This window comes from Heteronotia binoei, chromosome 2 (assembly GCF_032191835.1).
Source record: "Heteronotia binoei isolate CCM8104 ecotype False Entrance Well chromosome 2, APGP_CSIRO_Hbin_v1, whole genome shotgun sequence".
NCBI lineage: Eukaryota > Metazoa > Chordata > Lepidosauria > Squamata > Gekkonidae > Heteronotia > Heteronotia binoei.
The window spans coordinates 89,543,012-89,556,368 of record NC_083224.1 but is presented as its reverse complement, the minus strand read 5'-3'; the positions used below and the strand labels follow the sequence as shown (position 1 = coordinate 89,556,368).

General features: G+C 43.7%; 1 protein-coding gene across 1 annotated transcript in view; it reads right to left on the bottom strand.

Moving 5' to 3' along the window:
• The window catches only part of CACNA1S (calcium voltage-gated channel subunit alpha1 S), a 106,696-nt gene that overhangs the window by 49,903 nt on the left and 43,436 nt on the right, over positions 1-13,357 (bottom strand). Inside the window, 5 exon segments of the mRNA XM_060231563.1 lie at positions 2,293-2,518; positions 4,255-4,415; positions 9,794-9,875; positions 10,592-10,740; positions 13,195-13,298. Coding sequence (XP_060087546.1) covers positions 2,293-2,518; positions 4,255-4,415; positions 9,794-9,875; positions 10,592-10,740; positions 13,195-13,298 — 722 coding nt within the window.

Sequence of the window (13,357 nt, the reverse complement as noted above, 5' to 3'; positions counted from 1 at the left end):
AAGAGAGGGAGGGGGATGTCATTCTTAATATGCACACATCTGTACCTGTATCCTACAGTCCTTTTCCATAAGGGATGTTGCACAGAGAGAAGTGGTATAAGCTTGCACTAAATTATCTCCACTGTATTAAAATGTTGGATCATGCTAATGCAAGGTATAGTGCAAATATAACTATAGTCTTACAGATTAGATTGCATCTGTACACATGAAAAATAGAATCTGCTTGTGAAAGCTATTTGGCACTTTTGCAAGGCTGATTGTATTAATCAAACAATGCTGAGTCTAACATAGGTCTGTTAACATTTGGACAGATATTGACGAGTAAACCCCAAACCATCTATCCCACTTCTTGGGAAGCTCTCTTATGAAACCAAGTTTTAATTAAATAGCAAAAAGTATAAAACAATCTCATAAAGTGGGCTTCCTGAGCAGGAGTTCCAAAGGGTTGGTGCAACTACTGAGAAGTCCCTACTCCATATCTATACTAATCTCACCTCCAAAATGGAAGGGATTATCAATTTCTCCAATTATTTTTTTTTAAATCTGAACTAGTAGCTCTCACTACATCTTGCTGCACTACATCCCCACTCCTCCACTTGCACCTGCTAGCATGGCCTTGGGTCAGCCATAGCTCTGGTAGAGGTTGTCCTTGAAAGGGCAGCTGCTGTGAGAGCCCTCTCCAGCCCCACCCACCTCACAGGGTGTCTGTTGTGGGGGAGGAAGGGAAAGGGATGTGAGCCGCTCTGAGACTCTTCGGAGTGGAGGGCGGGATATACGGTAAATCCAATATCTTCATCTACCTCACAGGGTGTCTGTTGTGGGGGAGGAAGGTAAAGGAGATTGTGAGCCGCTCTGAGACTCTTCGGAGTGGAGGGCGGGATAAAAATCCAATATCTTCTTCTTCTATTGTTAGATTATATTCCATGCTGGTTGTTAGCCTATTCAGTTTTTAAAACAAGCAGGATGTATATCTACTAAATAAAATCCCTCACTGATATTAAACAACAATAGAGGGGGGTTTTACTATTGCAAATTATTCGTAGCATGCTGTATTGCAAAAAAAAAAAAAGAGCATCAAGGTAAAATAAGATGGCTGTCTTGTGCTCTATTGTGATGTAATGGGTGTACTCAACAACATCAAAGGCATTTGGTAAATATTGTTCTACTTTGAATTTAACATTGTATTTCTTTTTTAGTGGACTTACAGTGGATGACTCTAAACGTGATGGGCCTTTGTTACAGATTTTATTTATGAACAATACTATTTCTAAGTAAGTGTGTTTCAGTTTAGTTTTTTTCAGAGTTTCTAGCTTGACTATAGACTAGCACTATAGAGCAGTGGATTTCAACTGGTGCGTCAACACCCACATCAATTACACCCACTCCAAGGCAGCACATCCTTTTATTTTGTGTGTGTGTGTAGGCTTTTTGGAGAGAAGGGAGACTGTGTTGGGAAGAGAAAGGAGAACAAGGAAGTATAGCTAATAAATATATTAGCTTGCTGCAGTGAATTCCATAAGTTATTTTAATGTGCATTGTGGGAAAACAGTACTTCTTTTTGTCTGTTATGAACCAATCAGTTCAAGCACTGAGTGAGGAAGAAAAACTTCTGTCCTCTCTCCACATCTGTTGAACATGCTGAGCATGTGCTGGCACATCCAAAATGGCTGAGCTAACATTTGTCTTACAGTCATTACCATTTTTGATGTGGCTGTTCCAGAATGCCTCATATAGAGTCAAATCATGGCCCATTTACCCCAAAATTGTCTTCAGTGGGTGGTAGCAGCTGTGCCGGGTCCAGGAAAGGATATTTCACACATCATCCTTTAAACAGATATGCTAGGGATTGAACACAAGACCTTCTGAATGCAAAGCCTGTGCTCTGTCACTGAGCCACAGTGCCATCCATGCTTAGATTTATTCCAGATGGTAGACATTTTGGGACAAGTAAGAAGAGAACAAAAATCCAGGAACACTTTGGGAAGGAAGAAGGAAAACTGGCAGATACATTGAGGCTGCCCTAGTAATCAGGAAGTACAATTTCATTCTAAATAACTGTGATTATAATCAAGCTATAAGACTGAAAATTTATGAAAGAATTCTGGCCATCCTTATTGACCTATTTACCCTACCAAGATGCCATGGGGAGATAAGTTAGATGTGTGAGGTGTGTTGAAGTGGGCAAATGCATATATACACATCCCAAACAATGACTGGCTGGGAATTTCAAGATAAAGGACTCAAAAATATTCACGGCAGCAGTGCACTCTTTGCCTCCTAGGGGACACTCACTTGGTTATCTTGAAGAGCCTCAAAAGGCGAATGCACCTCAAAACCGAGATGCCCAGAGGAGTCATGGAAACAATCTCCACCAGTATGATCTCCAGAATGCCAGTGCAAACCACCAGGCAATCGAAGCGGTTGAAGAGGGACATAAAATACTGATGCAGACCCAACGCATACATCTTCAGAATCATCTCTACTGTAAAGAGGGCCAGCAGCACCCGGTTGGCAATATCTGTGAACAAGAAATATGATGAATGGAGGAGTTCTCCTCTGGCCACCAGGAACCGTCCAAAAGTCTGATTCCTCTTCAGAGGAATGAGAAAGAGAAGGGAAGAGATTACTTTCTCCACCTAACTCTGCACTCCTTTCTGCTGCAAGAACAACACATCCACTTCCAGCCCTCAGAGGAGTCATTAAGAGTGTGCATGAAGGTTAACCTCATGCTGGTGTACGAGTCATTCTGTTGACACTTTTAACTTGAAAAGCAATGTTGCATGTTATCATTGGAAAGGGGATGGGGAGGTGCTGGGCTTTATTCTCTTTCATTCTGCTCAATCGAAATTATCTAGCTGCTTTCTTACTTGGTGAGAGGAGGGTATGGGTTCTCTGTATCCCTGAGCAGACAAATGGCAAGAAAAGGAACAGTCAAGTAGTCCCTTTCCTCCCTACTTGGTGGAGAGAAAGTGAATCTGTAGTGAAGGAGGAAATTAGTTTGGGATAAAGTCCCCTGTGCAAGCACCAGTTTTCTGCTTTTGACTATGGGTTTTTTTTTGGGGGGGGGGGGGTTAAACCAAAACAAAAGAAAACACTGCTGTGCAATCTTGAGCATATGAGGCTGGATCTAGGGGGTGATAGGCTTACTTTAAGTCCAAAGCCAAGGGGAAAATTGTGTGCATACAAACTCATACATGGATGTGGAAATACAGGCAGCAATGCTAGGTGGAGAGAAAGTAAATCTGTAGTGAAGGAGGAAATTAGTTTGGGATAAAGGTAAAGGATGGGTGTTTTTACACTGGCAGTTTGCAACTCTCTATCACAGCATTGGAAACTCACCTTTCACATTACCTAACGTTCTCACAACTGTTTTGCATCGTTGCTGCCCGAAGCATCTATATTTGTTTCGGTGAGATGAGTTTTGGAGCTGCTCCTGCAACGTTTTTCTCCACACTAGTTTTGATCTGGTCTTTTCTCTACAGACATTTCAAACTTGTATTGTAGAAGTTTTCATGCATTTTAAAAGACTCCTCCAAAAGCCACCACAGGTGCAGTAATTTGCATGAGAACTGACAGCACTTGAAATTTTTATATATCATTGCTTGCCTCATCTAGTAATTTAAATGTGCATTGTTTTTGCAGTGTTGACACGATTTCCAAGCAATTATATACGTTTAACTAAGCACTGGTATTCCGGCTGCCCTCTGATCAGAGACACCCCCCCCCCCAATTGAAACTCTTAAATGTAAAAGGAAAATAATTAAAGCAGAACAGTGGCAGGCGATTTGAAGACTCTAAAACTCTGGATCAAACTGAATGTAAAAACACCCATGCAAGCACCAGTTGTTTTCGACTCTGGGGTGATGTTGCTTTCACAATGTTTTCACGGCAGACTTTTTATGGGGTGGTTTGCCATTGCCTTCCCCAGTCATCTACACTTTCCCCCCAGCAAGCTGGGTACTCATTTTACCGATCTCAGAAGGATGGAAGGCTGAGTCAACCTGGAGCCCACTACCTGAGCCAGCTTCCACTGGGATCGAACTCAGGTCGTGAACAGAGGGATCCGACTGCAGTACTGCAGCTTTACCACTCTGCACCATGGGGCTCTTAGTTTGGGATAGGAGAGGGCAAAAAGTTCAAAACAAGCAATGGCTGAGGCAATGATGTTCAAGACTGACATCCTCACAGACTGACATCAACCCACCTGGTTAATCAGAACCTGGGAAATCCCTGAAACTGGAATGCTTGGCTCACCTTGTACCTGAGTAAGCCACTCAGGCTGCTGGTGATGCTCAGATGCTATTGAGAGGGTGTTCAAGGAGACAATCAGGATCACAAACCAATAGAAAAACCTGGACTTGACCACTTCACGGCATTTCCGGCGGAAAAGACGGTTCCATCGCCGCCAGTGCCGGCTAGAAAAGGCAAGGAGAGTCAAAATGAGAACTGCAGATCAGCCTCCAAGGCCAGCCCTACATAGGCTTCAAAACCACTGCTATTCTAGGTGCAGAGTCAAGCCCAGCAGTCATAAGGCTCTTGAGCCATCTGAAGTCCCTTCTGTTTATCCCAGCCCCCCACCACAGTTGCCAGGCACAGTCTAGAAACCAGCAGGAATATGGGGGGGGGGGGTGCATTCAGACAACAAACGTAGAGTTTCAGGTGATTCTAAAATGATGTCTCTGGTCTTTCCCCAGAAAAAAAAAAATCACTGTCTGAAACATTTTGCTGTCCCACCAGCCAGAGTGGAAGTGAGAAATAGGAGCTGAGGCAGGGGGGTCCCACATCTAGTGGGAACCTGGGAATTGTGGGCCCCAAAAACAGAGTTCAAAATACCCATTGTTTTCTGCCCTTTTGTGTGAATATTTAGGCCTACTAAAGCTCATCAAAACCAGGAATGGGAATTGGAAAATTCCTGAGTGAATGTGCTCCATTGCTCCTTTTTTGTTCAGAGGTATGTGGTGGAATAACTAGGTATAAGCTTTTCCAACCTTTGCAGCCAGCCTGCCATCCATCTTTGCCACATGACCCGCATGTTCTCAGACTTGCTTAGTGTATTAGGAACATGAAAGCCTTCTGTGCTTCAGGAAGGAGAAAGAGAAGGGTAGAGGGTGGCACTTACTTAACTGTCTTTTAGGCACCAAGCCAAACCATTTTGTTCATGTAGGCCAAGAGTCCTTGGCTTTGTTGAACCCATGGGCATTTCTGGAATTTTGACAGCAAGTAGTGAGCACTGCAACAAAATGGCTACTGTGTTGATTGGGGAGGCCAATGGCAAAACATTATGTTACATTATGAGGTACCAAGCAAATAATTCTCCAATTTCCAAATGGGTGTTTCCCATAGACAGAGGTGATACCTTTTGTGGTCTTCTGAATCCTCTCTAGGGAGAGAAGCATTAGTACAGCAAAGACTATGCAAATAGCATCACACGACGCTCTAGGAATCCCACCATAGAGGAGATTCCTAGAGCTTCATTCGATGCCAATTTAGTGTTGTGTTATCCCCCTCCCCATTTTGCTCCCACCATTCCACAGATCAAATGCAAGACCCTGAGCAGCAGTGGGGAAGGGATTTATTTATTTTATTTTATTTATATCCCGCCCTCCCCGCCGGAGCAGGCTCAGGGTGGCTCACAACAGAAATCGGTATTACATATCATTTGGTGCTAAGATCTAAGTATTATTTTATTTTTCAGTGTGATGGCATTCCATTTGCGCTGTAGGCACTATGTTAGTTGAAGGCCAACTTGAAGAAGATGGTTTTGCAGGCCCTGTGGAATTGGCCAAGATCTCGCAAGGCCCGTATTTCATCTGGTAGCTGATTCCACCAGTGGGGGGCAGCGATTGAAAAGGCCCTTTCCCTGGTGACTTTCAGTTTGGCCTTCTTCGGCCCGGGGATTACCAGTAAGTTTTGAGAGCCAGATTGAATTACCCTCTGGGGAATGTATGGGGAGAGACAATCCTAAGGTAGACAGGTCCTTGACCATACAGAGCTTTATAGGTAATAACCAGCACCTTGTAACGAATCCAAGTACACTATTGGCAGCCAGTGCAGTTCCCGCAGCCCCGGCTGTATGTGCTCCCACTTAGAGAGCCCTAGTAACAGCCTGGCCACCGTGTTCTGCACTAGCTGTAGTTTCCGGGATCGGCACAGGGGCAGCCCCATGTAGAGGGCATTACAGTAGTCCAGTCTCGAGGTGACCGTTGCGTGGATCACTGTTGCCAGGTCATCGCGATCCAGGAAGGGGACCAACTGCCTCACCCCCCTAAGATGGAAGAAAGCGGATTTAGCAGTGGCTGCTATCTGGGTCTCCATTGTCAGGGCAGGCTCCAGTAGTACCCCCAAGCTCTTGACCTTGTGCGCCACTTTCAGTGGCTCACCGTCAAGCGCTGGTAGGGGAATTTACCCTCCTGGACCGCCCTGACCCAGGCAAAGGACCTCTGTCTTCACTGGATTCAACTTCAACCTACTCAGTCCGAGCCACCGCACCACAGCCTGCAGCGCCAGATCTAGATTTTCTGGGACACAGTCAGGCCAGCCGTCCATCAGTAAATAGAGCTGGGTGTCATCAGCATATTGGTGACAGCCCAACCCATACCACTGGGCAATCTGGGCAAGGGGGCGCATGTAGATGTTGAACAACATCGGGGAGAGCACCGCCCCCTGTGGCATCCCGCAATTAAGTGGGTGCCTCCAGGACAGTTCTCGCCCAATTGCCACCCTTTGTCCCCAACCATCAAGGAAAGAGGAAAGCCATTTCAAGGCCAACCCCTGAATTCCTGCATCGGCGAGGTGGCGGGTCAGTAACCGATGGTCGACCATATCAAACACAGTCGATAGGTCTAACAGCATCAGCACTGCCGAGCCGCCTCGATCCAGATGCCTCCTGCAGATATTTCTGTTCTCCAATGAAACAAACAGAATTGGCTCTTTGCTTTAGGAAGAAGTAAATAGACATCAGCAAACATTTTCAGATGACATGGAGCCCATGATGGAGATCACTGATAAAGACTTTTAACTGAATTTTATTTCCTTGTATGTTTTCTCACCGTTGACTTTTCTAGTTACTATTATGCCCTACTTTATGCTTACGCTGCTAGTTTTATTGGTTGCTGTTTTCAAATGCTTAGTTGGATTTTATTGATGATGTTTCAGAAATTATTTGTTATATTTTGATTTTACAATTGTACCATTCATGATTTATTTTATGCTATTAGCCACCATGGGCAGATTTTAGGAAGTGTAGGATATAAATGCCTAAATACATAAATAAAAGGGAAAGTAAGTCAGATGTGGCTGTGGGGAAAACAGCAATAAGAGGGTAACCAAGGGCTAGGAATGCCAAAAGAGCCTTGCAATGGAACAGAGAGAGAATGAGACAGAGGAACAAGGGGGGGGAAATGTTCATAGTGACCTCTGGTGATGCTAAAGTTGCCAATTCCAGGTTGGGAAATTCCTGAAGATTTGTGAGGGGAGCCTGAGGAGGGCAGTTTGGGGAGGGGAAGAAGCTCAGAGGGGATGTGATGCCATAGAGTCCACCTTCCAAAGCTGCCATTTCTTCCAGGGGAACTGATCCCTGTAGTTTGGAGATAAATTGTAATTTCATCTAGAGGTTGGCAACCCTTGGAGGTGCAGAAAGAGATGAGAAAATATGCAGTGGGCTAGGAGAATGTTGCAGAAAGCAGGTTTTATGGGCCTTTGGACAAAGATCAAAGTTCTTTCCACTGACACTGCAGCCAGAAGGACTAAGAGCTGTAAAAGAGCTGGGGTTTTGTGTTTTTGAACACTCTTCCTGCCAGAAAATGGAAGCGGTCTCTGAAGTATTTACTGGTGGAAGGGATGCTTGGAGAAAATAACAGAATGTGTGATTTTCGTAGGGTTGCCAATCCCCAAGTGAGGGCAGAGGATCCACCGGTTTGGAGGCTCTCCCCCTGCTTCAGGGTTATCAAAAAGCAGGGGATGGGGGGGGGGGGAGGAAATGTCTGCTGGGCTCTACATTATACCCTATGGAGACTGTGGCAGAACCGGCCCGATTGTGCCTTCAGGCCCGGTCCCGTCAGCTCCCTATTGAGTCGCCAACTCCTGGAGGGAGCTATTTCTCCTCCTGCCCCTTGGGCTCGCTGCCACCACCTGCTCAGTCCCGGGGTTCAGATTGAGAGGAACAGGACTCCCAATCCCCCTCTCCAGCTGTGAGGCTAGGCCTCCAGGTCCTCTGCCACCCTGTACTTGGGTTTCACAGAGACCTCAGCACTTCTTTGGGGCACCCCTGGAGGATTGGCACCTTATCCAACTGCATGCCTTCCCCCTTCCCCGGGGCCCCCTTCCTAAAAACAGCGTGGTCTAAAGCGGTTTGGGGATCTATGTGGTACAGAGTTTGACTGCCAGCATTTAAAACAGAAAAAACATTTATTTAAAACAGAAAAATATAGGGAAAGAAAAACAAAACAAAAACAGTTGCATCTACAAAATTAGCACAGCACAGCACAGCAAACAGCCTGACAAACAAAATGTGTTATAAACGCGTCCTGCTGGCCCTGATCTAAACTTGCCCTGTCTTGTGAATTACTTACTTAGTCTGCCTGCCTGGGCCCTCCCAGGCAGGAGCCTCCATTGCTCACCACATGCTCGCTCGAGCCCCAGTTCAAATCTGGCCTCTCTTCCTGCCTAACACATGCAAGGAACAACAGCACTTCCTGCCTCTCTAGGAGACTTTCCCCCTAGAGTTGTTGGTTTGGCTCTGGAAGGGAGGGGGGGAGTGAGGGGAAGGCTACAAAGCCTGCTGAGGGATTTACTGACCCCTGCCAAATGAAGCACCACCACTGACTAAAATGGCGTTTCTCCACAGAGACCAATTCCGATAGGGTATAATGGAGAATTGATTTGTGGGTATCTGGGGCTCTGGGAGGCTGTTTTTGAGGTAAAGGCACCAAATTTTCAGCATAGCATCCGGTGCCTCTCTTCAAAACACCCTTCAGGTTTGAAAAAGATTGGACCAGAGGGGCCAATTCTATGAGCTCTAAACGAAGGTGCCCCTATCCTTCATTTTTTCCAGTGGAGGGAAGGCATTTAAAATTTATTTTATTTACTTTAAATTTCTATCCCGCCCTCTCCGCAAGCGGACTCAGGGCAGCTAACAACATTCATATTTACAAGTTAAAACTAATAAAACATAGTTACAATTTAAAACCATTTCGTGGTGCTGTACCACTGCAATATAAGCAAGTTCTTCTTTTCTGATGGTGATCACATAGTAACTCTATAATGATGTGGGGTGGCAGTTCTCTCCTGGCTAGATATCAAAGGCCTGCTGGAACAATTCAGTCTTACAGGCCCTGTGGCAAGTAGAAAGATCCCACAGGGTCCTTATGGCCTCGGGGAGAGCATTCTACAGTTCTGGTGCTGCCACCAAGAAGGAGCATCCCTTCAGAGTTCAATCATGCTTGTCACACACTGGCTCCTCGCACCACCTCCAAAGTCTCCTGGCTCCACCCCCAAAGTCCCCAGATATTTCTTGAGTCAGACATGGCAACCCTAGATTTTCCTATGTTCTGCTGTCAAGCATTAGATTGGCCCAGCATCTCCAGTCAGTGGTGAGTCCTCTGCTGAGCTGCAGGTCTGAGCAGGAAAACACCAGGCTGACCCCTTCAGCATAACTGTAACATTTTACAGCTAAAAGAAAAATGCTTTTCTACAGTTAACAGCTTTCTTAAATTATTTCTTTTAAAATGTTAAAATAGCTTCAGAATTATTTGAGCTGTGCACTAGAAGCAGCAAGTATCTGCATTCTACTTACAAGAAGAGGATCCATTTATTCATGCCCTCAATTTCATATAGGCTCTCTGTCTCTGAGCCACCTTCATCCAATGGCATCATCCCTGTGGAAGATGGAAACAGGAACTGTTGTCTTATTAGCAACTCAAGCACACCATAAGTTCCAACAAGGCTTATTTATAAAATTAAACATGTATGTAAGAACTAGGGATGGGCATGGATCAAAATACGAATTAGGCCTGTTCATTGGTTTGAGAACCATGTTTCATGCATTTGACGAACTGCCCATGGACTATCACACTTTTCCTGGTGGTTCGTGGAATGGTTTGTGGACCAGATATGATGGCACTGATTAATCAATTCCCCAGGGAATGGGGGGAAGACTTCTGCAGACCTTCTGCAGCCCAGGAAACACCAATACTGGCTCTCTCAAACGTGATAGGTGGCTCTGGCTGCCAACAAGAGAGCTCCTATCCTATGGGAGTAGAATTCATATATAACCCAGCTGTGTTGCTCTTCCTGCCTCCCTCCCTGATTTCCATGAACTGCTAATCCTGAGGAAGAGGAGACCTTCAAAAACAACATGAGGGGGCACCTGGAGTCTGCAGTGGGTGGGGAAATCAGTGAATATCCACATTCCATACATAGAAAATATAAGGATCCAACCCTCAGAGGCTCATCTGTCCAAGTCAAAAAGGCCCTTGCTTGAAGATATTCTCTACTGGAAGTTCCAGCAGTTTTCATCTCATAGCGTTTAATTTTTTTTTTTAAACCTCTGTCTTCTAACTGGCATCAGTCTGGTAGATGATGATTTTAGTACCTTCACCACGGGTTCGGTCACTGTCCATGACTTCTGCATGAGTGATCCAATCCATGTAGCCCTTCATGTCCTCCTCTAATTGCTGCTTCTCCCTCAGTTTCTGGAATGTACCTCGTGATTTGGCTTTTTCACGCTCTTTGGTGAACTCCCTGGAACAAACCCAGTTAAAAATTAGTGCATACAACATAGTGGTTAAGAACATGAGAAATGGGCTGGGTGAATCTGAATCTTCAATTTACTTGAAAAAATACTTAATACATCTATTTTCCCAGTGCCTCATCTCATTGGACCTTTACTCATTCTCCCTCTACTTCTTGCACACTCATCCTCATAGTGATGTTGTCCATCTCCCTATAACTGTTGATTAACTCTCTTAACTTCAGTTAGACTCAGGCATTGCATTGTTGTCAGTTAGCAGTCATTCTTTATTGATCTTGTTTACAGTAACGCCACACATTTTCTTGTATTTCAGACTCAACAGGCAGAAGCTCCAGTAGACTTATAGGCCCAAGTCTTTTCATTTATCATGACTGATTTTTTTTTAAAAAAAACATAATTTAGTTCTTTTTTTTAATATAAAATGTTTTTATTGATAAACAAACATACAAACAAAAAACAATACAACATACTTAAACAATTAACATCTAAAGGAGCTGTCGAATTAATTCCAATACATATATCTTATTCTACCAATTCTATTCCCAACTGTTTTGCCCAATCATACATAGGTTTCCAAGTTTTCTTTGAAGAGAGAGGACTTTGTCAACTTCAAATTTTCCCTCCAGATTTTTTCCCCATTCTATTATTTCAATATTGTACCCAAAATCTTGCATCCACCTTACCCAGGATTCTTTTACAATCTCATCTTGCATTTTAGATTCTAATAGCCAACTATAAATCCTGAATATAAGTTTTCGATCTGACTCTAGAATTATGGAGTCAAATTCATTTAGATTTTTTGAAAAGCCTACTTCTTTATCAATTTTGAATCTTGACTTTATTTGTACTTTAAGCCACCAATCCAACTTAGAATTTTCGTCCAAGTTTAGCTCATCCTTATTATCTAATAAATAAGCATAGTTCTTTTCCCAGCAATAAAGATTTGGGTGTATAGACGCCTCCACCGGAGAGAGCCACCTAGGTGTGTATTTATATACTTGAGTTTTTATTTCTGTCCATATTTTAATAATGTTTTCCTTATTTCATGCCTAAAAAAGATGTTGCCTTTATCAGAAGCTTTATACCATATATAGGAGTGCCACCCTCTTGTTAAATCAGCTCCTTCCAATGTTAACAATCTTCTCTTTTTTAATAAAAGCCAATCTTTCACCCAAGTCAAAACACAAGCTTTGTAATATGTCTGCCAATCCGGTAGAGCAAATCCTCCCCTTAATTTACTATCTTGCATGATCTTTAACTTTATCCTAGGTTTTTTGCTCTGCCATATAAATTTAGTCACCATTTTATTTAGTTGCTGGAAAAAGGTTTTAGGAAGCATGATTGGTATCATCTGAAACAAAAATAAAACTCTTGGCAAGACATTCATTTTAATCGAGGCAACCCTTCCTAATAGAGAGATTTGCATATCACACCAACTTTCCAGATCTTTTTTTATTTCTTTTTAAAAATTTTCATAATTATCTCTTAGAAGGGTTTTCAATTCTGCTGTTAATAGCCAATTCTGCTGTTAATAACAGTAGCAGTACTATGAACACTAAGAGGTGTTCATAGTAGTTTACACAGCAGAAAATTAAGCCTCATTAAACATTCAAGAGTTCAATCAATTCCAAAATAGTTGAGAACAACAGCTGAGAACAACTGCAAAACAAAACACTGACAGCATTCAGATTAAACCCTCTGTGAAGTCAAGGCAGAAGTAAGACTTTTTTGTTAGATGTCAACAGATCTCAGTGGACACGTTTACTCAGCAACCCTGGGCAGGGAAATCTACAGTCCAGATGCCACCCATAAAAAAGCATATTTCTGGGAGAAGATCAAATCACCACATAGTGGAACAATCTCTCTCCCAGGGATTTAAGATGTAAGATAAGATATTGGATTTATATCCCGCCCTCCACTCCGAAGAGTCTCAGAGTGGCTCACAATCTCCTTTACCTTCCTCCCCCACAACAGACACCCTGTGAGGTGGGTGGGGCTGGAGAGGGCTCTCACTGCAGCTGCCCTTTCAAGGACAACCTCTGCCAGAGCTATGGCTGACCCAAGGCCATGCTAGCAGGTACAAGTGGAGGAGTGGGGAATCAAACCCGGTTCTCCCAGATAAGAGTCCGCACACTTAACCACTACACCAAACTGGCTCTCTTTCATCTTACAGAGGAGTGAGTGTAAGCTGCAGAGGGCACTTTGTATGTATATGTTGATATCTATATTAAGAATCCCTGCCTCATGTGTGAGGCATTCTGCTCTATGACTGAGGCCAGCAATAAGAACAGTAGCATGAGAATAGGGGTGAAGAAAGGAAAGATTCCATGTTTTGCTTGTTTCCCATAAAGAAGCTCCCAAGATCATCCTCTTGCGAAATTTTAAGACACATTCAAGTCCCATATCAATGATGCTGAGAGAAAAAAGATCAGGGCTTTGCTTACCCACTGAGCACACCCAAGATCAAGTTGAGAATAAAAAATGACCCAAGTAAGATGAGGCTGACGAAGTAGATCCAAGGCCACTCATTCCCAATGGCATCATTTACCTGAGGCAGAACAGAAATGTGATGAGAAACATTGTCAAGACCGGCATTTTGGAAAACCT